The 25,878-nt window shown below is 56.2% G+C and overlaps 2 protein-coding genes across 10 annotated transcripts in view; one reads left to right on the forward strand and one right to left on the reverse strand.

Annotated features, from left to right (window-relative positions):
• PPIE (peptidylprolyl isomerase E) overlaps nucleotides 1–25,878 on the forward strand; it is a 156,994-nt gene that overhangs the window by 43,252 nt on the left and 87,864 nt on the right. The gene's annotated exons all lie outside the window — the stretch shown is intronic.
• LOC128947749 (microtubule-actin cross-linking factor 1-like) overlaps nucleotides 1–25,878 on the reverse strand; it is a 145,582-nt gene that overhangs the window by 18,944 nt on the left and 100,760 nt on the right. For 6 of the 9 annotated variants that reach the window (XM_054292181.1, XM_054292179.1, XM_054292178.1 and 3 more), the window contains 14 exons: nucleotides 12,552–12,713; nucleotides 12,253–12,423; nucleotides 11,073–11,239; nucleotides 9,964–10,123; nucleotides 9,238–9,564; nucleotides 8,449–8,533; nucleotides 7,315–7,556; nucleotides 7,028–7,234; nucleotides 5,999–6,118; nucleotides 4,843–4,950; nucleotides 4,298–4,516; nucleotides 3,498–3,701; nucleotides 1,464–1,695; nucleotides 479–705 (listed from right to left, as the gene is read on the reverse strand). In XM_054292181.1, the coding sequence (XP_054148156.1) occupies nucleotides 479–705; nucleotides 1,464–1,695; nucleotides 3,498–3,701; nucleotides 4,298–4,516; nucleotides 4,843–4,950; nucleotides 5,999–6,118; nucleotides 7,028–7,234; nucleotides 7,315–7,556; nucleotides 8,449–8,533; nucleotides 9,238–9,564; nucleotides 9,964–10,123; nucleotides 11,073–11,239; nucleotides 12,253–12,423; nucleotides 12,552–12,713 (2,631 nt within the window). The remainder of the gene's footprint in view (nucleotides 1–478; nucleotides 706–1,463; nucleotides 1,696–3,497; nucleotides 3,702–4,297; nucleotides 4,517–4,842; nucleotides 4,951–5,998; nucleotides 6,119–7,027; nucleotides 7,235–7,314; nucleotides 7,557–8,448; nucleotides 8,534–9,237; nucleotides 9,565–9,963; nucleotides 10,124–11,072; nucleotides 11,240–12,252; nucleotides 12,424–12,551; nucleotides 12,714–25,878) is intronic. The other 3 variants (XM_054292183.1, XM_054292184.1, XM_054292186.1) reach the window with 1 other exon arrangement.

Genomic DNA, 25,878 nt, shown 5'->3' on the forward strand with positions numbered 1-25,878 from the left:
GGCTAAACTTAGCAAAGAATAAAGAAACAGCCCTGCTCCTCAAGGCCTGAGTCAACTCAAATCCACCTGAAGTGGATTTTGCCACTTGAAGCAACCAGCAGCAGACAAATCCAAGCACTTATCTCTGCTCAGACCAAAATCGAAATATACTCTTCCCAAGCCAGTCAGCCTCTGGCTTGGGCTGGGAGCAGAGCCCTGCAAGCCTCCACATCACTCCAAGCACGTGGGCACAGAGCTCTGGGCACACAGAGCTCCGTGTGCTTCCCAAAACAGCAGCAGATAATGTGATTTAAGGTGAAGGATATGTGAAATCCACTTCTGGCTTTTTCCTCGCAGCTCCAAACTGCAATGGAAATAACTCCTCATAATCTGACTGACTGCCCACAAAACTGATTCACCTCTGGCCACAGCCATGATCTAAGATCTTCCCAATTTAGCAGACAAGCTCCAGACTGAGGAGCAGCCCCATGGGCCTCACCTCTGCTGCTTCCACCTGCTGCTTGATGATGGAGGGGTCAATGCCTGGGCTCTCCAGGTCGTGGACAATGTCCTGGGTGTCCTTGATGGTCGTCAGGAGCGCTGCCATGTCGTACCAGAACTTCTCTGCAAGCTCCAGGACATCGAGGAACTTCATCTCGCGCTCCTCGGTCCGAGCTTTGATGTCTTCCCAGAAGAAAACCATCTGATCCAGCTTGTCCTGGATGACTGGGGAAGGAAATTGAAGCGTTCAGTGAAGAAGGAAACCTTTTGGCAATGCAAGAGCATTTTCAAAACACTCAGAAACAGCCAACAGAATATCCAGAAGGGAATAAAGATGGCCAGGGCTATCAGAGCATTAACTCTGAGGGACGTGAGAAACTCCAGCTTGCAGAAAAACCTTTATTTGTGTGCAAGCTCGGGGCAAATTTGCCCACACACTCTCCCTCCAACAAACCTCTGTTCTGGCCACCTCTAGCATGAAGTCCCTGCTCACTCAGTGCATGAGCTGCCTGTTGATCTGCCAAGGAAGGTGCCAATTAGTGCCAATCGTGCTGACGGGCTTTTTGTGCTGGGGGATGTCCCTCCCCTCCATTAGATGCTGAAGGGACATCAACAAATCCTGTCCCAGGGGCCACCAACAAGAGGCCAGCTGGGCTGAGAAGCCACAAATGCTTCTTTTCTCTTCTGATTGATGCCAGCCTGTCTGCTCCAGATGGAAGCAGATCCATCCATCCATCCATCCATCCATCCATCCATCCATCCATCCATCCGACTCATCCTTGGTACTAAAGCCAGGAGAACCTCCCAGGACTCAACCTTGGTCCCAAGTCCAGGAGAACCTCCCAAATCCATCCAGAAGACTCATCCTTCCTCCTAAAGCCAGGAGAACCTCCAAACACACTCCTGTGACATCAAAGCCTCGCCAGCAGCGATGGAGCCACGGTTTGGGGAGAAATTGGACTCTTAAATCCACCCAGAGCTACCTTTGGCTGCCAGGTCCTTGTCTGCTCCCTGGGAGCGGGCGATGAGCTCTTCCCCACGGCGTTTGAGGGCCTCAAAGGAGGGCTGCAGCTTCTCCAGCTCCACGGTGGAGTTCTTGTTCTCGCTGATGCACTCGCGGATCTTGTCGACCTCGGCGGGGATCAGGGGCGGCAGCCGCAGGCGGGACGAGAGGCTCTCCAGGCTTTCCAGCATGGGCTCGATCTTGTCGTGGAACTGGAGGGGAGCGAGGCCATTAGGGCAGGAGGGAGGGGACAAAGTGACACCGCAGAGCCACCAGCACGAGCCACGCCCCCCCCCCCCCGAGCGCCGCGCCGCCTCAGAGAGGGGACGGACAAACGCCTGCGACAGCAGCAACGACACCTCTGCAGCAGCAGTGCCACCCCTGCAGCAGCAGTGCCACCCCTGCAGCCTCCTGATCACACCTGCCCTGCTCCAGCAGAGCCCACAGAGCGACACTCACAGAGCACCTGCGACCCAAACACGGCAGCGCCCCGAAAATTCGCTTTTTTTGCTGCTATTTTGGTGGCTGGGCACAAAACCTCAGTGGTGGTAGAGGGAATAGCCAGGCAAAAAATGCTGCTGGAAAAGGGCCCGTGTTTGGTGCTGATGGGAATCTCCAGTGGAAACCCATCCCAGATTTTTAGGATCAGCAGGAGCTGCATGCGGGTGGGGAGGAGCTGCGGCCTCAAAGCAGAACAAGAAAGCCAGGAGTGAGGGAGGGAGGGGGTCTAGCAGGGTTTACCGCTGTTTTTTATAAGAGAGAAGTCAACTTTGGCCTTAAAGATCCCAAACTGTCTCTGCTGGTGGGAAGGACAGCTCAGCACTGGGGCTGCTCGTGTCCCTCTCCCAGTTCTTGCTGGGAACACACCAACGCAGGTGCCCAGTAAATCCCAGCAGAGAAGGGCCGGGGCTCTCGGTGCAAAGTTGATCAGGACAGGCTGGCTCAGCCACCAAGCAGGAGCAAGCCAGCACACCCAGCTGGAGCAGTGTGAACCCTTCCAGAAGCAAAAACTCTGCCCTGCAGGAAGCATTCCCAGCAGAAGCTGAGACCAGGCAGCAACGCGACCGAAGCCATCCCAAAAAACGTGATTCCAGCCCCAACCCCGGCGTTAAACATGAAGCAAGTTCTGCTGAGCTGTGCATGGACCAGGAATGAAAGTCTGGGTGTCAAATAGAATCAGGCCAGGGAGGGTAAATGAACATCTGTGGAGGGGGGACTCGCTTACCTCCGAAATCTGTAATGGTGGGGCGCAGTCAACACAAGAATGAAATGGGACCATGTGGGGAGGACGGGCACAGGCAGCAACACACACAGACAACACATTCCACAATGGGAGTGAGAGATGAGAGGGGAGGGGAATGTGGAGGGGGGGGAGGAAAAACTCGGAGTTAATACAAGTGCAAACCAAGAGAAGTGACTACACAATACAGGAATTAAGAAAATAAACACCCAGGACGTGACAAAAACCAACTGCGCTACGGGAACACGGGGTGAAATGAAACGTAGCTGGGGGTCAGCAACCCTCAGCAGCAGGAGGAGCACTTCACCCCCTGTCTGGACTTCAGCACCTCCAGTCTCTGCCCTTTCTTTCCTATTTCTCCTCCTGCACTCACCCACCTCCTCAGGAGATGCCCAGACCCCAGAGACATCCATTACCTCTCCCATACAAAGCATCCCGTGGCTCCTCACTGCACTCACAGCTTATCACAACTGAAAATTATCTCCTCAAGCTCTTTCAAGAGGCCCTTCCAACCTTGGGCGGATGCCAGAGCAGCCCCTTTGAACCAGCATCATTATTGAGGCCGTAAAAATTTACGACCCCATTTACTGTGTGGAGCCTCAAACGCCTTCTCCTCCTCTGCTCCCACAGCCACAGGAAACTACCCTGGAGGTGCCTGACCACGTTATTCCTTATAAAGGGCTTTTACAGGGGGAATAAAACCACGTTCCAGAGCACGTGGCTGTCCCAGGGGGCTGTGAGAGGCAGATTCACCTCCCTGGCACACTGGCATACCTGGGTGGACTGTGAGAACGCCTCGTCCAGCGCCAGGGCCCGCAGGCAAACCTCCTCCTTGATTTTGGCATACAAGGCTTCAGCCCTGGAGTATTTTTCCTGCACCATCTCCCCTTCCTCGGGGTTGAGGTCCTTGAGCTGGGGCCCGATTTTCAGCAGCTTGTCGATGTGAGGTTTGTGTTCAGCGATGGACTCTCGCAGTTGCTAGGGAATAGATGGAGGGAGGGGAAAAAAAAAATAAAACACATTTGTTTAGAAATCTGCCGCGAGCCACTGCCTATTTATTCCAAACAGCACTCCAAGAGCAAGGATGGTATCTGGGAGGAACTCTCAGCCTGGATTCCATGCCCCAGCATCTGCCAAGCACATGGCACTCGGCTCTTCCCAACATGGCTATGGCACAGTGCCTGGCACGGGTCCTTCCCCAGCCCCTGACCCTCCCCACAGCTCCACGGGGGACCCCACTGGGAATTTTTGGCTTTGCAGTCTCTACCCTAAAAGCACAAAGTGATTTTTTCCTCCTGCCACGAGCAGGAAGGAGATCCAAAAGCAGCCAGGTTTCCTTGGAAGCAAGCTGAATTTTGGTAAGGAGCTCTCCAACACAACGAGGGATTTTCATGTGGTGCTCTTGCGTAACACAAGCAAACCCCCCAAAAAGAACAGAAAAGGGGGGGAAATGGAGGAAAATTCAGAAGAAAAAGGTGTTGCTGCCCTGTGTTGATGGACAGGAGGTGGAAACTGTGCATCCTCTTACTCTCATACTCTGCATCCTCTTACCCCCAAACTCTGCATCCCCTTACCCTCATGTCATCCTGCTGCTGCTTGAGCTGCTCGTGGTCGATGGCTGGGGGTGGCAGCTGGGAGATGAGGGCCTGGGTCTCCTCAATCCATGGGTTCAGCTCCTCGTAGGTCTCCCAGAACTGGTTCACCAGCACCTGGGCGCGCTCCAAGCGGGCGTAACGCTCCGAGTTGAGCTGGCTCACAGCCTCGTACTGCTGCACCAGGGACTCAGTTTTCTCCTAAAAAAAATATCAGGGAGGAGAGTTAAAAGGGCCCAGGAAAAGGGCCAGCTCCATGCTGAGAGCTGGAAGAGAAGGAGGTGCCTTTGGTGGCCTTCCGCGTTGTAATTCCAGTTAAAGCAGCCTCGGGAATCTCCCCCTCCCCATCCCCAAACCTTGCAATAAAAACCGGCAATAAAAGAGAGTCATAAATGTAAAGAGATTTCTGCTAGCGCTGGTGGGAATTACTGAAGATGGAGTGATTTTAAACTCCTTCAGCACGTGCAAGGGGCTGGGGATTGGCCTCTCTGCCCTCTCTGTTGCCGTCAATAGCAGAGGGGGCTCACCTGGAGCACAGCTTTCTGCTCCTCTCCACAGGTGCCAAAGATCTCGTGGCGCTGGCTGAAGAGCTCGTCCATGGAGTCCTTGTGCCGGATGATGTCGATGGAAAACGCCTGGAAAGAGAGAGGGGAGAGCTCAGAGCTGAGCCCAGCCCATCCACAGCACCCTCCTGCCAAAGAGACCCTGCAAAACTCAGTGCAAGCATCCTGTGGCTGCGAATGCAGATTCCTGCCTGTTTTCCTCATCTACACCAACCTCTCTCTTTCAAAGACCCGAAACCAGCTCTTAAAATGAGGTATAATCCACACCCAAGGTCCTCAGTGGAGGAAAAGCTCCATCATCCATTTGTTAGTGAATGTTATCCCACAAAATGATGCTCTCCAGAGCTGCATCCACCAATAACTTTGCCATTCCCAAGGTCCACGAGATTAACAGTGGGAAGCTGAGCTCAATTTAACTTAATGCTCGATGGTTCAATCCCCCCTCTCTTATAACACTGTCTTATTTTCCTTTTTTTTTCCTTTAATTTTAAATCAAATAAGTCTGTGTGCTGCTCTGATTGCCCAGGCAGAGGGAAGAAAAGGGTTTATTTAAAGTGCACGTTCTTTCAGGCATGAGCTCATCTCAAAGATACACAGAAAAAAAAAAAAAACAAACCCCAACCCCTCCAGCACCTCTTTGTTCCACGTCTGGCTGCTGGGAGGGAACTGTGGAGTCCCTCACTGCAGGGAACAATGAGCAAAAAGCAAATGGAAACCACCCTCATTAATCAATACACACATTTCTCTGAACCCTTCCTGCTGCCAGCTCTGGTGAGACCCTGGCAGAGCTTGCTCTGGTGGCCACAAGGAAAAGCTGCCATGGGAGCAGTTCTCCCAAGGGAGACCAAAGCAAAGCACCCACCAAGCCCTAAGTGGCTCCTGTGAACAGGCAGGAAGCTTTTTCCTTGGGAAGCCAAACACTTGGATGATTTATTTCAATATTTTCCTTTGTTTTTTTTGCTTTTCCTTTCACATCCCAAGGACAAGTGCTGCGTCTCTCCTGCTGCTCTGAGCTCAGCACAGGGGTAAAGCTGCTGCCCCAAAATGCATCCCACGACCCAAACTGGACCATCCCTCCCTGGTGCCCACCCCCAGAGCCCTTCAGGGAGTGCACACAGACCTTCTGCACCTGCAGCTGGGCCGTTGTCTGGTCCTGCTCCAGGCGGATGGGACCCAGGGCCATCAGCTTCCTCTTGGTCTCGGCCACCCAGGCCAGCTCTGCATCAGCTGCCTGCTCGTACTGGCACAGGGGAGAGGAGGGGCAGTGGTCAGTGCTGGGCAGCAGGGATGGAGCACTCGGGGAGCTGGGGACGGTGGGAACGACAGAGGGACCCAGCAGGGACAAACTCCTCACCCCAGTGTGGGGAGAAGGATGGGGATCAGGTTTTGGGGCTCCTGCAGTTGGTTTTGGGGCAAGCTGGAGCAGCCACCTCTCCCCACACCCTCCCTGCCTGCAGGGAAAGGGGCATCCTCAAAAACAGGAGCATTTCCTTTGCTCCTCCATGGAGAACTGACTGGGTCAGGTATTCCCAGCACTCCACAGCCTCCAGTTCGTGCAGGACAAGACTTTTTGGGGAGGACTGCTGGCCTGGAACAAATCCCTGTGCTGTCCCAGTGGGGGATGATGTTTTCCCAGCTCTGACAGTCACCCATCGCCAGTCTCACATCACCCCTGCAGGCAGCAGCTCACAGGCAGGACAACACAGTGCTGGTCCAGAGTTATCCCATCCCAAAAACACACACCAGGACAGGAGAGCCATCCCAAAAACACACACCAGGACAGGTCAGCCATCCCAAAAACACACACCAGGACAGGTCAGCCATCCCAAAAACACACACCAGGAGGGGTCAGCCATCCCAAAAACACACACCAGGACAGGTCAGCCATCCCAAAAACACACACCAGGATGGGTCAGCCATCCCAAAAACACACACCAGGAGGGGTCAGCCATCCCAAAAACACACAGTAAAATGGGTCAGCCACCATCCCTGCTGCCACAGCTGCTGTTGGGGTCCATCCCTTGGCATTCCTGATGGGATTTACCCTTTGCCTGTGCTTGCCATCCCTCCCACTGCCTCGTGTGACAATCAGTGCCTGGCTGCTGGCTCCTGCTGCATCAAGCAAACCCTGCAGGGGTTCTTCACTCACCTGCTGAGACCTCTGGATAGCAGCATCGATCTCCTCCACCCTCTGCCTGATGGTGTCACTGACCAGCTTGTAGCGCTCGTTGGTGTCCGACACCAGCTTGTCCAGCCCCTCCCGGGCTCTCCAGGGAACCAGCTCCAGCAGAGCCCGGCTCACCTCGTTCACCGTGTCCAGGACCAGCCTGTGCTCCATCACCTCCTTCTTCAGCTCCTGTGGAAGCCACCCATGCATTTGTGTCCTCCCCAGCTCCTCCCCAAGCACAGCACAAACCATCCCTGCTGTTTTCCCACCTTTTGCCGCTGCTGGAACTGGGGGATCTGCTCTCCAGCAGGGGATTGCGCCCCGCTGGAGGCCAGCTCCTCCTCCACTTTGCTCATCCACCCAGTGAGCTCCTCGTGGGTGGACTGGAATTTGGTGGCCAGCTGCCGTGCCTGCTCCAGCGTGCGCAGCGCCTTGGAGCTGGCGGCGGTGATGTCGGAGTAGCGCGTCTTGATTCCGTCCAGCTTCTCCTGGATCAGCAGCACCTCCTCCCCTGCAGCAGGGGGAAAATGGTGCTGGGCTCTGGGGGCTTCAGGAGCCACCCCAGAAGGCTTCAGGAGCCACTTTCCCTGTTTCTCTCCCTTTTAATTTCAGCATAACTTTTCTTTGTATTAACGCGACTTCAGCCTGGTTTTAGTAAGAGTTGACATCTTCCACCAGCATAACATCCACCTCACCCCTGGGATGGGATGGGATGGGGTGGGATGGGAGTGTGCTGTAAAGCCTGGTTTTGTCACAAGCCACCCCAAACCAAAGCCACCCCAACTCAGTTCTCATCAAGGTGTCACAGCTCCAAGTAAAAAGGGTCAGTTCACCCAGTTCAACCCTCGCTGCTGCTTCCAAGAGGACACAGAGCTGCCTGCCAAATCCTTTGTAATCACTCTTCCTGCTCCACAGCTCCCACAAGGACACAGGGCTGTACATCTGCTCTGAGCAGACCACATCTGAAGGAAACGCAGCGCCCCGACCTCTCTTCCCACTCATAAACATAAACTCACACCCACGTGGCAACAGCCACAACTGCTCAGTCTGGGAAAGCAGCATTAGGAGAGGGCTGGGGGTATTTTTAACCTCTTTTCCATGTGATTTAGCAGCTGGCTGCAGTGAGAAAAGCCTCCCTCAGCACTGAGCATCCCCACAGCAGCACTGGGAATCACCCGCTCCCCAAGCTGGGAGTTCGGGATTTTGGGACCAAGCAAATCCTAAGCTGGAGTGTTTGTGGCTCAGCATCTGGATGCAAACCAGCTACTCTGGGAGTTTCCAAAAGGAAATGAAGACCTGAGGGAGAAAAGCCTCCACCCAACAGAGCATGGACTTCCCAAGGAAAGGCATGTGGAGGATGGATTCCCAGACCCCCCACATTTCCCAGATCTCCTCTGTGTTACCTGTGGTTTGCTTCAGGAGAGCTTGTCCATTTCTAATGGCTTGGTCCACGTTCTTCTTCCTGTTCACAATTTCCTCATTCAGAGCCTGAAGGAAAAGTCAAATTTGGGTTATCCTCCTGGCAGGTCCCTGTGTCCTGCCAGCCTGAGATGCTGTGGGGAACATGAACTTCCCTACTGAGCACAGGCAGGCTGGACAACCCATCTGAAAACTGTCCAGCTATCCTGCTATGGGAATTACTGGGATTTTTGGGACTCAAAGGCCCAAATCTCAGAGCAAACCCAACCCAACCCAACCCATTGGATCTGTGTTACCAAAGGACTTGCCCTTGCATTAAGCAGAACCTCACTCTTGCAAAGAGCCTGCACAGCCCCAGGGAGTGGATGCAGAGGCTTTCTCAGTAGCCAGCCCAGCTCCAAAAACCCACCAGACTTTTCCAGCTCTCAGTTTTGGAAACAGCATCCAGCTTTCTGAAGGCACAGGGTGGCCAAGCTGCCTCAGACACTGTTCACAAATCAAACGAACCATTTGAAGTTCCCCCGCCTTGAGAAACACATTTTTTTTTTGGTGGAGGGGGGGCCCACAATTGTTGTTTATAATGCATGAAATATCTTTACACTCCTCTCCAAACCTCAGACAGACCCAGCAGCTTGGCAAAATTAAAACCAGGCCCCCAGAAACATAAACAAAACCAGCTAAAATGCAACAAAACAAACAACACAAACATGGAAGAAACAAAAAAAAAAAAACCAAAAAAAAAAAAAAATTAAACAAAAATAAAGGGGAAATACCAGCTGGTCGGCATGCTGCTTCTGCAGGACGTCCCGTTTGAAATCCTTTACGGACACTGAGCCCAGCTTGTCCTCCACCTCAGCCAGCCAGTTGAGCACTTCCACCTCCTCCTCCCCAAAAATCCTGGCGTTGGCCAGAGCCTGGTCCAGCAGGGCTGCCTTGCGGCCGCACCGCTCGCGGACCTCGCCGTAGCGGCTCTGCAGAGCCTCTAATCTCTCTGCCAGCAGCCTCTGCTCAGCAGCACAGCTCAGCGAGGACAGGGACTGCCCGACCCCCAGCGCCCGGGACACGTCGGTGGAGTGGCTCTCTATGTCCTCCTCGAGAGCCTGGATGGTGGTGGGGAGAATGGACAACAGAAAGGGGGGGAAAAAAAATGAGTGGAGAATGAGGAAAATGAAATAAACGCAACTTAAAAGGGGGAACGCAACAATGAACGCAACTGAAAAGTGGAGGAGATGCAAAAGCCACCCCTGAATGGGTAAACTGAGGAGAAATTAAAAAGAAACACATGAATGGGGATGGTTTTTTTTTCTATCCAAATCTGCTGGGAGGTGTAAGGACACCGGTTTAATGTTTACCCTGGTGGGTCAGGGCTTGCAGCTTTCTCTGTACAACTCCTCCAGTCCTTGTTTGTGCCAAAATCCTCTCTGGTTGTGGTGGAAACAACACCACTGGAGCGGGACCTGACTCCAACCACCTCCATCCTGCTCCTGCACAGGTCCTACCTTGTGGCGGCTGATCTGCTGCTGGATTTTGGCAGTCTGGGTGCCAATGGGCTCAGAGTTGGCCAATTTCTTCTCTGTCACCGACAGCCAGTCGGACACAGGCTCTGTGGTTTCGTGGAACTGCTTTGCCAGCACCAAGATATCCTCCAGCTGCTTCTGCCTATAAAAAGTAATCACAAAATCAGAAGGGAATAATTGTTCAAGGACAGGTTGGAGCGACCCGGTCTGGGGGAAGGTGTCCCTGCTCGCAGCAGAGGGGTGGAACAAAATGGTTTTCCAGGTCCCCTCCAACCAAAACCAGTCTGTGATTCTCTGAGTCAGTGAAAACACTAAGGAGCAGCTCCCAGTTGGAGCCAGGCATGGGAAGCAGCTTCAGGTATTTGGAGGAAGCAGCTCTGCTCAGAGCAAGGTGAGACACCATTGTCAGGCCAGCTACAATGGCAAAGATAAAAATCAATGTGGAGGAAATGCAAAATAAGCTTTTCCTGCAGCTGTGCCTTTAGTTTAATGCCCTGAGAAGGCAGCAGAAGGGCTTCCCCATTGTTCAGCTTTTCATGAATCAGTTTGAGATGGAAAGGACCTTGAAGATCATTTAGTTCCATTTGTTCCATCCCTATCACTGTCTTGGAGATCCCTCAGCTCGTGGCCAGGCTCTTGGTCTTTCAGAGATTCTGGTTAAAGACAATCCTGGATGGACAGTCCTGGATGGACAGCCCAGCTTGCTGGCAATGATTAAAAACATGGAGAAAGGTCCAATCTGGCCTCAGAAGTGACTTCATAACCTCAAACATCAGCTTAGGTAGAAATAAGTAACCCATAAACAAGATTCTGGCAGCATAAAGGTGTCAACAGGATGTTGCTAAACGTTAAAGCTTACAGGAATAAAAATAACATCCCTCCCCTGCAGGGAAATTATTTAATCTCAGCTCTTCCCTGCCATTGTAAGCCACTGCTATCAGCCCCAGCTCCCAGCCAGCCTTTGATTCCTCGTGTTTCCCAGCTGTTTCCAGGATGTATCTGCACCGAAACCTCCGCCAGCTTCCCGAGCGCTGTCCCCACGCTCCAGGGCACGGTGACCCGTGGGCTGAGCTGCTCCCAGTGCCCCTCACCTGGCAGCTGCCCTGCCCAGCAGCCCTGCCCAGCGCCGTGCCAGGCTCTCCAGCTGCCCCACGATCTTGTCGCGGTCCGCGGGCTCGGCCGACTGCGCGATGCGGTCGCCCTCCGCCTGGATCATCTCCACCGTGGCCTTGCGATCGTCCAGGAGGCGCTGCAGCAGCTTGGGGGAGGCAAAGGAATGGGGAAATTACCAGATTGGGGCAGCAGAACCAGATCCAGCCCTTGGAGGGGTCACATCGCCAATTGTGGCTCAGAACCGCTGCCAGTTCTGGGCTGAGAGCAGGCCCAGCCCAGAGGCACGGCTCCGCCTTCAAAACCAGCTCAAAAAATTAGAGAGTTATATTATACTGTTATATTACATTATAATAATCACATGCTTTGATTTGGGCAGCCCTGAAGTGGTCAGGCAGCTGGATAGGGTGATCATTGTAGGTCCCATTCAAGTGAACTTTCATCTATTCTATTCTATTCTATTCTATTCTATTCTATTCTATTCTATTCTATTCTATTCTATTCTATTCTATTCCATTCCATTCCATTCCATTCCATTCCATTCTCCTTTCCCTTTTATTTCCCCTTCCCTCTCTTACACTACACAAATCCAAACCACTTCTGTGCCAGAAGAGTTTTCCGAGTCTTTCCCACCAACCCCCTCCAACTTATCAAGTTTTTAACCTCCACTTGAAGCCCATTTCCTCTTGCAACCTCCACACGTCAGACCAAGCCTGGGTGAGAATTCATTTCTGAAATATTTCCCCATGACCACGCTTGACCTCCCCTCCTCCCGCTCCGAGGGCAGGCGCCGACCCCGGGCTGTTATCTCAGCAAACACCGGCACATCTTGGGGCTGCTCTCACACTCTGTAACGTTCCCTTTGTCCAAACACCCCAACCAGGCCCTGCACCACCACCAGCTCGCTCCTGACACAGCAGAATTATCAGCACAAAGCAAAACTCAGGGCTGGAAAAACACGGCCAACCAGCAAAACCAACTTCGAGAGGCAGCGGGACAACGAAGCGACGCGGTGATTTAGGGGATGGAGATTTTTGAGTGTGGGCAAACTGCTCTTTACATTGGGATGTGAGGAACTGAGATCCACCAGGAGAGAAGTATGGAGAGAACCCCCAAAATATTGTCTGGTTGTCCTGAGCTCCTCTCCCATTGCTCACTCACCTTCTGCTCTTGGATCTGGGCTTTCACCACCTTGTACTCGGCAGAGGGAGGTTTCTGGTTGGAGATGAGCTCCTCGGTGTCTGCCAGCCAGCTCAGCAGTGGCTCCAGGGCATCCTGGAACTTCCCGCAGTGCAACAGGGCCTCCTGCAGCTGGGCCACTCGCTGGGCCACCTGCACCCCAAAATCAAAAACAACCCCACTGCAGCGTCAGGCACGGGGAGCCTCAGCTCCCTGCCCGTGATCCCATCCTTCCCCCAGACCCCAAAAAAACCAGGGACAGCCCCTCCCCATGCTCCCACCTTCTTGTTGAGGGTGTTCCAGCGGGTGTTGATTTCTTCCATGTCATGCTCCAGCCCTTGGACATCACAGTTTTTCCCGGCGCTTTGGATGAGTCCCTGGCCAACTCCATTGACTTGTTGTAGCTTTAGCTGGAGGGGATCCACTTGCTCCTTCTGGAATTGCTGTGGGGTGGAAAAGGTGGGAGAGAAAAGGTGAATTTATAAGCTGCGAGCTGCTCTTCCAGCCACTCAGTCTTTCCATGGATACAACAGCCTTTCCTCTCTGGGGAAGATGCAGTAGCCACTTGCACTGATTTTATTGGAATTGTGCAAGTTTGTCTGAACTCCTCCCTTGCCTTGACCTAGTGACACGGATGTCACAGGAATCTGCTGGTTTGGAGCACAACTTGGGGTCAATCCACACCCACCTCTGGTTTTAAATGGGTAAATCCCATTTTTCCTGGGAAAAGCACTGGAGTGAGGTAAAAAGAGAAAACTGAGGAAGAAATGAGAGCATCGGCTCCGACTCGCCATCAGATTGGGAAATAATGCTCCTGGGGAAAAACCCCAAGCAATTCTCACAGTGAAGCTATTGAGAACAGAGACCTGACATCATATGAGTTTTGTTAACCACGAAATTACAGGCAGCAGAGGAGCTCGCTGCATTTCGAAAGACAAAGGCAATAGGCAATTAATGTGCGAGTCGTTTACCACGGATTTGGCACGGTCCTGCCTGGGAATCCTGTGGGGAAAAGCTTTCTAAACCAAAAAAGATTCGATAGGGAAGGGGGAGGAGAGCGAATGAAGCTCCCCATTGTCAGGAGAGGCTGCAGGGAGAATCCTGCTCCTCCGGAGGAGATAAATGCTCTTTATCAGAGCTGGGGATCTGCTGGAACCACGCGCTGCCCGTGCAGTCCTTCCCCAGCAGTCCCAAGGGACGAGCCTGCCCTGTCCCCCACAGCAAACACCCCAAAAACAGGGAGCAGATTGCTGGCTCTGCTCCCCTGGCCCAGCAGCCCATGCAGAGCACGGGTCACCCCGCAGCCCTTGGCCCTGGCACGGCGTTTTCCCGTTGGGAAGCAGAGGGGATGGCAAGCAGCCACCTGCTCCCCGTGCCCAAGAACGCAGGGGCACTGCCTGCACTGAAAAATTCCCACTTGGATGCAAGATCTCCCCCAGCAGAGCAGCAGCTCGTGGAGGACACGGCTCTCTGCGCCCGGCAACCGGAGGAGCACGAAGCAAAACCCCCTAAAAACACCAAAATCCCCCCAAAACACACAGGCACAGCTCCCAGCCGGAGCGAGAGGCACTGCTTTGACTTTCCCTGCCTCGTTTCCAAAGGGAAAAAAAGCTTCTTTTTCCCAGCAGAACTCAGGAACCGGAGGGCAGGGAGGTCCCTCCAGGACACGAGCGAAGGGTGAGCTGGCAGACACTGTCCAGAGCTGTTTGCTCGTGGAGAATTCTGCCACGGTTATAAGAAATAAATGGGGACTTGGAATCACCAGTTCCTGGGCTGTTCTCCTGTTACTGTTTATATATGGAGCTGCTGGGTACAAGAGCCAAACCCACAAAAGGATCAGGCTGATAAGGCCGGCATGCCAGGCTGGTCCGAGCTCTCCATGTTCTGCAAAACAAACTCCAAAGGAGCCAGGCAGGGAGGGAGCCCTGTGGAAAAGCCTGGGTGATCCAACCAGGGGTACCTGCAGCACAGGTATCAGCCAGCCTGAGAGCCCAGAACAGCCTGAGGAGCCTGACAAAAATAATCCCAGCAACAGCCCTGAGGGTGAGCGTGTCCAACACACTTGTTTTCCTTTGCTCATAAAAGATTCCAGTGATTTAGCTCATTAACCTCACTGTGACTCAGCTTGGAAACAAATATTTAATGACTCCCCTTTGCTGTGGAGCAAGGTGGCCTGCCCTGGACAGACATTTTGGGAGAGCAGAAGGACATCTGCTCCACCACACCTCCTCCTCCTCCTCCTCACTCCCAGAAAGGCTTCCCACAGCATCCCCTCTGCTTTCTGCTTCCCTCATCTCCCTTAACCCCTCTGCTGCTGGATTGTGGAATTCCAGGAAGCCTCTCCAGCAATGCCTGGAGCAAGGGGAAGGTTTGTGGGGTCAACAATCAGAGGTGCTGAACCTAAAATAAGGATTCCCCCTCACTGAATTTCAAAAACCAGAAACAACCATGGCAAGGACCCAATGGTTTTTCCCTCACCCAGGTCCCCTCTGGGTGTCCCAGCCCGTGCTCACGTGGACCCCCATGTGAAACCACCTCTCCAAGCCCCTCCACATGCGTATCTCAAAGGGGTGGCGCAGCCCAAAGGATGAGTAATTGCCACCAAATCGGGATTTTTGGTGCTGACTAACTTCTGATGTCTCCTTAGTGATATTCCTCCTGTTCCAGATGGCAGGAAATCAGCGCCGGGCTGTGGGAACTCCAGCACCGAGGTCTCTCCAGGCAAGAGCCACGAGAAACACAAATCCCCAAACACCAGAGGGAATCTGAGCCCCTGCCCAAGCACCTTCTGAGCCTCAGCACCTCAATGCTCACAGAAAAAAAAAAAACTACAGACAGCGATGACTGCACAGGGCAGGAATTGCCTGCACTTAATTCATTTTACAGGTTTCTTTTTCCTGATGTATTTTCTGCTTCAAAGATGGGAACTCCCTGCCAGGAGCCACCGAGGAGGTTTTTTTTCTAAAGTCCGTGATTTCCATCTGAGTGACCACAATGTACTTTAATAAGCCAAAAAAGTGCAAGTCAACATTTCAGGTCATTGAGCAGCGAGAATCTTTTGCCTCCCTTACTTACACAATCACACAATTCCCCCCCCGCCCCCCAAAAAACCCCAATTTTTTTGCCTGCCAAATTCAAGCCGATCTCAGGAGGGAGAAGGCTGCTTGGGAGCCCAGATCGTGCGTTACTGAGTGGGCTCCCACCTCCCACCCATCCCTGGAGTGCAAAATAAAGCGAATTCTGTGCCTGGAGCCCCGGCTGCGGGAGCCTGAGCAACAAATACCTCGTTATCTGGAACGAATCCATCTGGGAGAGCTGGGGGCCCTTCTGCCATGGCAGCAGCACCGAGGGCTCCCTCTGTGCCCGGTGTCCCCTGTTCCTCACTGGGACACAGGGAAGGGGCACCCCCATAGCTGCGGGGATGGGGGGAGCCCCTCAACACGGCCCTGGGGAGGGTTTGTGCCCTGGCTGCTGTGGACAAGGGTGTCCCCAGCGCCCTGCTGGGACCTTCTGGGAGGGGTGACAAGGCACCAGGGGGACCCTGCCAAGCTGCCACCCCTGCTGCAGGCAAGCTGGAAACAGGGTCGTCCTCCAAAGCCACCGCTGCAGCGGGCAGGTGCTCCAGCATGGGCGGCACAAGCGTGATGGCAAAGTCATCTGCGTCCCCCAAGGACACCACCAATGGCACGGGGGCACCACCGAGGTCCCTGGCACCCGAGGAGAGTGGCTCAGCTGCTGGTGGTGGCACGGTGGCGACAGGCACGTCAGCAAAGGGTGGTGGGGCTTCCAGAAGCTCCTCCACCATCAAGGGCATGGCAGCGGTGGCGGCTCCTGCAGGTTCCTCAGCATCCATGGTAGGATCCCCTGTGGCTGGTGGCATCCCCTGGGGCTCCAGGGCAGCCACATCTCCTGCTGAAAGCGGGTGGGCTGGAGCAGAAAGCTCCCCAAAATCCCATGGGATGGCAGGCCCTGCAATGGACAATGGGCCAGCAAGCTCTTCAGGGGCGGCTGGGCTGGCAGGGCACGGGACCTCCCAGCTGGGGGCAAACAACAAGTCCACATCTCCCGGCTGCAGGACGGCTGCTGGTGTCCCCCCACGTGCGACCGTGCCCTCTGCGTGGGCAGCCCCTTCCAGAGACAGGGCACGGCCCAGGGAAACCATTTCCCACGGGAGCTCCTCAGCAGGCACTGGGAATGTTGTCGGAGCCTGGGAGCCTGGCTCTGATGCAGAGCCAGCGTGGAAAGGCAGCAGAGAACCACAGCAAACATCCCCACTCCCTGCTGGACGAGTCCAGCCCTCAGCTCCACTCCCTGATCCCAAATCTGTGGCTTCATCCTCAGAAACCAGTTCTGGGACATCCCAGCTGGCCACCTCAGTCCTTCCAGGCAGGAGGTGATGGGTCCTGAAGGGATCCGTGCCCTCAGCGCCAGCCTGGCTGTGCCCTGGGGGGGACCCCACCTCCTCCATGCCTGGGGGCTGGCAGGGGGACACTGGGCCAGGACAGGGCCCCTCGGGAAGCAAGTCTTGGTTCTCTTCACCCCACCCCTCTGGAGCACTGGGGTACCCCTCTCCCCCCAGCCCAGCAGCTGCACGCGGCCCTGGGTGGGATGTCACCCCAGCAGCCACAAGCTCCGTGCCCATGAGCGCGTCAGGATCAGCCTCCCCCAGCACTGGGGGGCTCTCCAGGAGGGACCCCAGCCCTGCCATGGCCACGGGGCTGGGGGAGGCCCCTCCGTCCGAGTCCGTGGGGGTGACAGCCAGGGTGTCCCTCTCTGAGAAGGGCTCTGTCAAGGGCTCCAGCGTGCTCAGCACCTGGGAGCTGCAGGTGACATCAAAGTCCTCCAGATCTGACACAACAGCAGAGTCTGAGGCGCTGATATCCAAGGGGACCCTGTGCTGACCCCCTTCAACCACCAAGCCAGCCAGTTTGGCCGAATCTGGGTCCAGCCCCTCTGAGTCCACTGGGGACATTTGAATCTCCAGGCAGCTGGGGACAGCTCCATCACCCCCGTCCTCATTCAGGCACTGCTCCTCCAGCTCCAGGAACATCTGCACCGAGTCCGTGTCCGACAGCTCGGGGCCCGTGGGGCTGGTTGGGCGCTCCAAAACCGGAGCAAAGTCCTCAACCCCACATTGCACAGCCACGTCCTCCGTGCAGCATGGGGTGCCACCATCCCCAGGGGACATGCAGGACAGGGAGGTCCCAGGGCTGGGGGCAGAGCCGTCCTCAGGAGCAGTGGATTGTTCCCTTTCTTCAGAAATATCTGCCAAGCAACAGCTCCTCTTCTCCTCTGCCACCAGAACAGCCTTTCCTCTCTCTGACAGCGTCGCCTCCTCCCACTCCTCCATCATCACCCAGCGCTCGTCCTCCTCAAATCTCAGCTCAGACTCCGTTTTCTCCCTGAGATTTGAGGTGATGAGAATATCCAGCCCCGTATCCAGCAGCTCCTCACTAAGGCACGGAGAGAGGTTGACGTTCTCCACCGTAGAGTCCGACTCGGAGGCCTCCAGGGTCTCCTGGTGCCCATCGTTGAAGTTCCCCCTGATGAAATTCTTCCTGGCCCGTGGCCAGGTGGCACTGGGCAGCCGGCGGGCCCTGGCCAGCTCCCTGGCACGGCTGTCACCGGCGCTCAGCAGGGCCTGGCGCTCCTCCCGGGGACCCCCATAGCCATCCACGCTGAACTGCTTGGCCCCCAGAGCCTCTGCCGCGCCAGATGCCTTGGAGACGTGCTCCAAGGTGAGCGACTCGGACATGGGCTCGCCGTGCTCGGGCTGGCCCGGCTGCTCGGCCAGCATGGCGCTGGAATCCCGCTTGTCCCGCAGGGAAGGGTTGGAGGCGCCCGCCTCCGACACCTCGCTGAGAGAAGCCCCCATCCTTTCGGCGAACTCGGTGAAGTTGGGAGGCATGAAGGACTTCCACGAGCGCCGGTTGACGTTCTCCTTCTTCTCGGGGTTCGGCCGCCGCTTTGGCGGAGCCGGCGCCGGCTTGGAGACGTCGCTGCTGAGCTTCAGCTGGTCGAAGATGACGCGCTCGTCCAGCTTCTTGGGTTCTGGTGGCCTGGACTCGAAGACGTTGGCAGCCCCCAGAGTGCCGTTGCTGGATATGGTGCTGCCGTCCCCCTTGCCCAGGGTGCTCTTGGAGAGCTGGTTGAGCTTCGATCCCTGATCGATCTGCTCGTTGATTCTCATGGTGTCGTATATTGACCTCTGGGGCACGTAGCAATCCTCTATATAGCCATCCTCATCCTCGCCCTTCCCCAGGCAAGTGCGGTTCTGCCGTAAACAGTCTGGCCGGCTCAGTGGTTTGCCCATGCTCTCGTCCTTATGGATGAAGGAAACACCCCGGCAACCTTTCGCCCGCCACGGCAGGAAGCATCACACGGCCAGCAGGTCCCAAACCCGCCGCCGGGGCAGCCTCTAATCCCAAAGTGACGCTACGGGGATGGGAAGTCCCGAGCGGCAGTCCCGAGCAGTGAAACAACCCATCTCACCCCCCCCCGGCCCCCTAAAAAACCCCATCCATCAGCGGCTCATCCAAAATCCAACAGCTCCGGTAAAAATATTCCAAGCGGTTCGCGACAGAAACGGCGGAAGAGTTTGAAGCGCTCTTAAATTATCCCGTCCGTCCTTCTTGACTAACAAAGGCACTGCTTGTCCCGGCCGCTGCCGGCTGGCAGGGGCGAGCGGCTCCGCGCGTTTTCTGCCCAGCTCCGAGCGCCGTGCGAGTCCAGCTGGTCCGAATTAGCCTCTCCCCCCGACTCTCGTGTTTTCATTTGAACCGGGCTTGTCAGCGGATATTCGTACAACTTTAAACACAGGAAGTTCTTCATTCGGGGCAAACTCGGAGGTTTCCTGTCTCAAAAACATGATGGCATTGTCGCTGCCGTCACCTCGCCCGGCGCCACCGGCAGTGGCGGAACCCCCAAAATCCAGCGGGTGAGAGCGCGGCGGCGGCGGCACGGCCGCGGGCTCCGGAGGTGGAGGAAGGCTGCTGGGTCTTCGCTTTTTTTTTTTTTTTTTTGCTTTCTCCCCAGGGGAAAAAAAAAAAAAAATTGGCTATAAAACGCATCCAAAAATGGCAAAGGGACGGAGCGGGATGGAATCCCCTGAGTTGCCTGCGGGAGCCGACGGGGGGGACGGGGAGCAGCGGCGGCTTGAGGCGGCTGTTGCCGCTGCTGCTGCTGCTTCTTCTTCTTCCTCCTCTTCTTCCTCCTGCTGCCGGCCCCGCTCGCACTAACTTTCCCGGCGGCCGGTGTCGGGCTGCGGCGGCTCCGCGCCACCGGGCGGCCCGGCCATGGCGGGGCGGGGGGCGGCGGGGCCGGTGCCGGCGGCGATGCGGGGCGGACCGGGGAGGATGGGGATGGGGCCGGGGCGGGCGCGCACACACACACACCCCCACACCCCGGGGCCGCCCTCCCGTTCCCCTTTCCCCGCCGCTCTCTCCCCTTTTGTGCGCGGCTCAGCGGCCGGGCCGGGGGCGGGGGGCTCCGCGCCGCCCCCGCGGGCAGCCCCCGGCCGGCGCGGCGGGATGCATGGCCGCTGCCTTCCTCCTCCTCCTCCTCCTCCTCCTCCTGCTGCTGCTCCCGCTCGTCCTCCCGCTGCCGGCCGCCGCCTCCCGCTCTGCTTCCCGCCGGCGGAACAAAAGGCCGAGCCGCGCAGGCCGCCGCACGCCCCGGCCCCGCCGCCGCCGCCAGCACCGGCTCCCGCGGAGCTCCAGCCCCGGCGGAGGGCGGGGGGACGCGGGGGCGGGCGGGGGGCGGCGCCGCGGGGCGGGGCGGCAGCGCCGGGGCCGCCCCCTCGCCGAGCCCCGCGGGGCCGCCCGCGCCCCCCGCACCGACCCGCGCCCGGCGGCACCGGGATGGGGGAACCGGAGCGCGGCCCGGCCGCGGGGAGCGGGGGGGGATGCTCGGAGGAGGCAGCGCGGGGGTGGCGCCCGCCCGCCCCGCCGGGGATGGCCCCTCCTCCGGGGGGAGGCGGCGGCAGCCCCCGACAAAGAGCAGCAACGCCCTGGCTCGGCGGCGGCTCCGGCTCCGGCTCCCGCCGCCGCCGGGCCCGCTCCCCCTCCGGCCCTTTGTCCGCCGTTCCCCGAGCCGGAGCTGGCGGGGAGGTGGCGACACATCGGGTGTCCCCCTGCTCCTCGCACCCGCCCTCGCACAAAGAGCCGAGTTTCGAATTCAGCGCAGAAACGCACCCGGAACACCCCCAAAGTAGCGATTTTGCCTCCCCCCACCGCTCTGCCAAAAAGCCGCCCGCGACTTGCCACCGTTCCCCTGAACCATTGCAGGCTCTTTTGGTAAAAATCATGATTTTTATAGCCCCGGCTCTTGGGTAGCATCCTGCTCCTCCCATCATCCTGAGTCCTGTCACCCTCTTTTCCTCCCCCAAAACCCTTGGGTTTAGGAGACGGGGAACATTGGAAGTGGGGAGGGAGGCAGCCCGGGTGCGTGAATCACCGCTGCGAAGTGATGCTGAGGGAAGTCACAGACTTGGGAGAGAAAACAGGAGGGTTGGGAACAGCCTCCACGCATCTCCAGGCAACAACCCGCCCCACCAGCCACCCGGCCTGCTACTTTGGGATGAATTATGGCATCGGGATAAAAATACAAGGTGTTTAATACAGAAAAACGTGCAGCATTGCACTCCAAAAGCACCAACACCGCGAGAATCGGAGCTCGGGCTGTGCCTTCTGTGCCACAGCTTCACCAAAAGCCTTCCCACCTGGCCATGGAGAGCCACAGCCAAGGAAGATGAAATCCCGAATATTTTTGGATGCATTGCCATCCTGAAAACGCCGAGGCTTTGCCAAAAAAGTCATGGTGCGGTGTGGTGGGAGCCCAGCTCCCACATCCCCAAGCTCTCAGCCCCTGCATCCCCACGGTCCCGACACCAACCACGGCGTTCCCAAAGCTTTGTTTGGCTTTGGAGAGATGGGAAGGGATGTTTTGTGGAAGGGGAGGGGTCGGAGGAAATTGCCCATTAAACGGCCCGAGGTGCTCCTCGGATGGAGATTTCTGCACAGTGGGAAACCTTTGGAACCCCTTTTTTCCACCATCAAATACAACCAAGGAAAAAAAGCGGGAGGCAGGGAGGGAGTGGGGTCTGGGAGGGGATCCCAGACATTCCCCAAGGAGCTTTTCTGTCCATCCAGGCCATAGAGGGGATCCCAAACATCCCCCAGGGAGCTCTTCTGTCCATCCAGGCCATGGAGGGGATCCCAGACATTCCCCAAGGAGTTTTTCTGTCCATCCAGGCCATGGAGGGGATCCCAAACATCCCCCAGGGAGCTCTTCTGTCCATCCAGGCCATGGAGGGGATCCCAGACATTCCCCAAGGAGTTTTTCTGTCCATCCAGGCCATGGAGGGGATCCCAAACATCCCCCAGGGACCCCCTCTATCCATCCAGGCCATGTCCCCTCCACATCCCCCTGGACATTCATCCCTGCAGCCTCCATCCATCCATCCATCCATCCATCCATCCATCCCCAGCTGCCAACACTGCCCAGAGCGCCCCAACGCCGGGATTTTTCCCCCTTTGGCGGGGGGACACCGCAGCTCCTGGTGGCTGCTATTAATGCAGAGCAGCTGAAACAACAAGAGGACAAACGGAGCCGTGCCAGCATCGGCTGCTCCTCAAGCACCTTGGCCGGGAGCTGCTCCGTTACCGCTCCCGGGGCCCCTCCGCCAGGAATCCCAGGCATCCGGGCTGGGGCGAGGAGGCTTTTTTGTTCCACTGAGAAGGAGGAACGAGCTCTCTCTCTCTCTCTCTCCTCTCTCTGGAGCTGCCCCGTTTCACAGCCAGAAATTCTTTTCCCATTTCCTCACCGAGTCCCGTGCCAGGAGCGAGCCGAGTCTTCCTCAGACACATTCTCCCCTAAAACCAATAATTTCTGAAAGCATTAGAGAATATTGGGCAGGGATGAAAGCCAGTTGGAAAGGCAAAGATCCCGGCCACAGCTCCTGCAGGTTCCTCAAATCGCGGCTTTGAGGCTCCAAGTGTCACCCCAGTGATGGGGACAGGAGCCAAACAGGGCTGGGAATTGCAAGGTCAGGGCTTTGCCTGAGCTTTGTGTCGGTGCAAGGGATGGATGTGGAAGGACATGAAGATCCTGCCTGATTTTTGTCCTTTCTGGTATTTCCAAGTTTCTTCAAGACCCCCGGTTTGGCTTTTGCTCAGTCCCCAAACCACTCCTGTCACCTAACCCAGACCTGGACCCACCCCAGGTCACGTCCTGCAGATAAAACACCCACAGCTAAAACCCACCCAGAGGCTTTCCAAGACCTTCCCCAAGCAGGAACATCCCCATTTGTCTCCTGAACCTGTTGGTTTCAAGCTTTCCTCATATGGCCACCAGCCCTGGCGTGTGGGGACGCGTGCTGTCCCCGTCAGGGGCTGATGCCACCCTGTTTATGGCTGTGCTGCACCCTGCCACCTCTGCCACCACTGTTTACAGGGCACAGCACTCTTTGGAAACCAATGTATTTTTAGCTTTCTTTTAAAGCATCTCAGCACAGGGATCTGTTTTATGTGAGGAGCACAAGAGAGATCAGAGGCAGCTCTAGATCATTTATGAGATCAGGGTGGAACCAAGGGTCTTCTTGGCCCTCAAAGCTTCTCTAAAGTCCACCTCGGTGCCCTTCTGGCCTGGGAGTGCAGGCTGGATGGAGGAGAGCTCCAAGCTTGGCACTATGAGCTTTGTCCCTACAGTTCTTGCTGACCGTGCCATAAAATAGAATATTTTGTGTTGGAAGCGCTGGAAAACTCATCTTGTCCCGCTCCCTGCTCTGGGCAGGACACTTTCCACTAGATCAGCCTGGCTTTGAGGGCTGGGGCAGCCACAGCTTCTCTGGGTAACCTGTTCCCTGTGTCTGCCATCGTGTGGGTCATCACTGTGTCCCCAGATGTGACCCCAAAGTGCCACCCCTGGGCTGGGACACGGTGCCATGCCCAGGGTGGATAACCCCCAGTGCCTCCAGCCCAGCAGAAGGACCGAGGGCGCATTCCACCCTCCCTCAGACGCTGCAATAGAAGCGCAAAGCCAAATCGAGCACACACAAAATCTCCCTTAGAAACGGCGCTTTAGGTTGCGCTGGGATATTTTAGCAGAGGATTCATGTTTTTTAAAGCTTTTGCTGCGTTTGTCAGAAGGTCAGAGAGATTTCTTTCTCTCCCTCTTGCTCTCCTAATTCATTCCTCTCCCCAAATCTCTGTGATTGCCATTCCAGCTCCTGACCCAGGCAGGAGCACTGGGGCCATTCCCACCCGGCTGTGCTGCCCTGGGTGCTCCCTGATCCCTTTGGCTCTCAAACCAACCTCACACCAGGGCTCTGCCACCCCTCAATCCCTCTCCAAAGGCTCCAGCTGCTCGGGATGCAGGGAGCCAGCACATCTTTAAATCGGCCATTTGGAACCTGCTCATTCAGGGCTCTCCTCCACAGGGCTGTGGGAGGAAACCTCAGCAGCCTCTGTGCGGGTCTGCACCTCCACACGGGGAAACTTTTAGGAACAGGTTAAAATCTAAACTCCCAGAGAAACCTCCTGCACTTTGGATGCACAGCTGCAGCGAGTGCTGTGCAAAAAAAAAAAAAAAAAAAATTAAAAAAAATTAAATTTATTTTGCAGGAGCTGCGCTGCAGCGCTCTCCCTGCAAGGCAGCTAATATAGATGTTGGTATAAATAATTCTCCAGAACGAAGCCTGGAGCCCACGTGTTACAGCAGAGCTCAGGCACAGCCCCACAGCACTCAGCGTTCCCATGGAACCCCCAGAACGCCCCAAAACTCCCTGGCAGCAACCTGAGATGGGACTGGGAGACAAAGGCAGAGCCAGGGCCTATGTGGGCAGGAGGTGAAACTGCTGAAATGCCCATTTTTGTCCTCAGCTGCTGCATTTCCCTGCAAACTGAAGCACCCTGGGCATCCCACTGCCCACAAAATGCAGAATCTGCTCCCCAGAGCAAAGGGGCACAGCAGGGAGATGGGGTGAGTAACAAACTGCTCTGAGGCTCTTTAGGAAGTGAGCTAAGTGTGTTATCATCCTGAGAATCCTCTGGATGGGAGACATCTAAACCACTCCTTCAGCAGGAGAACTGGCAATTGTTCTTGAAAAGGCTGCAGTGACTAATCCAAGCCTGAGTCCTTCCCTGCTCAGTGGCCACATTCCCTCCCTTCCCAAGCCTGGTTTGGGTGCTGTGGGTGATGGAAATGTCCCCCAGGATCCCCCTTCCATGGCTGCATCCTGCCAGGACCAGGAGAGGAGCCTGCTTAGACAAAACCCTTCCCATCTCCTCCTCCCTCGGATCCTCAGCTCCCCTGGTCTTATGCAAAGCTGGTATTTTTAGTCTCTCCTGGAAGCGCTGTGAAGTGTCATCACCAGCAGCTAACGAGAGCTCTGGGGAGAGGACATTCCTCTGGCCATGCCCCTCGGCTCAGACCCGCCAGGGCCACCACAGCATCTGCAAGTGGGTGGCTTTGGGAGCTCCTGAAAGGCACCATTTGATCACAGCCCTGATTGTTTCACGGGCAAGGAAAGGAAAGGAAAGGAGGAGGGGAAAAAAAAAGCAAAAAAAAAAAAAGCTACGGTTTGGTCGATCTCAGCAACTCTTGGCTTAATTCACTCTTGTTCTCGGGATCAGGGGAAGCCTCTGCTGACACGTCAAGGTTAAAGCCCACCCGTGGATTGCTGATGAACCAGCACACAGCAGCGTTCTCTTTAGCAAGGAGGAGCTCCTGGGCTACCTCTGCTCTTCCCTCACTGCTGAAATTTATTCCCAAGGAGAGAAGAGGCTGCCAAGGCCACTGGCAGCACAAGGTGGCCAGGTTAGAAATGGGAGCCAGGTTAGAAAGGGGGGCCAGGTTAGAAATGGGAGCCAGGTTAGAAATGGGGGCCAGGTTAGAAATGGGGGCCAGGTTAGAAATGGGGGCCAGGTTAGAAAGGGGAGCCAGGTTAGAAATGGGAACCAGGTTAGAAAGGGGAGCCAGGTTAGAAAGGGGAGCCAGGTTAGAAACGGGGGCCAGGTTAGAAAGGGGAGCCAGGTTAGAAATGGGGGCCAGGTTAGAAAGGGGGGCCAGGTTAGAAATGGGGGCCAGGTTAGAAATGGGGGCCAGGTTAGAAAGGGGGGCCAGGTTAGAAATGAGCCCCACCAGGGCTCTGCAGCTCGGGCCACCCTCCCTTGGTGACAGCCCTGTCACCCAGCACAGCCCCGTGCTTATCACCCCCATTTATCACCCCCTTCCCCAGCGAGGCGAGATGGTGCCTTTAAGGCAGCTTAACAGCTGTCAGAGAGGAGGCATTTCTGCCCGTGCTGCTGATGCTGAAAATACGAGCCAGAGATACTTTAAGTAGGCCTGGAAAGCGTTCAGCCAGGAGACACCGTCACGCAGCCTGTCCCCATGTCCCCACTGCCAGCCCAGGCCCACCCAGCTGCTCCCAGCCCCACGCCTGGCGGGAGCCACACGCATTCCTCCGGGGGCACACAAGGGTTAAAAATACCCCGGGGCACAGCAAGTGGCAGAGAGTCCCTTCCCTGCCACATCCCGTGCTCAGGAACCCACCTCCCCTCGCCCACCTGCCGGGGTTTGGCTGTTTGGTGGGGTGGGGAGGGCCCAAAA

The sequence above is a fragment of the Melozone crissalis genome, unplaced genomic scaffold (genome assembly GCF_028551555.1).
Source record: "Melozone crissalis strain CALT ecotype California unplaced genomic scaffold, PUWL_Pcris_2 ptg000108l_1, whole genome shotgun sequence".
NCBI lineage: Eukaryota > Metazoa > Chordata > Aves > Passeriformes > Passerellidae > Melozone > Melozone crissalis.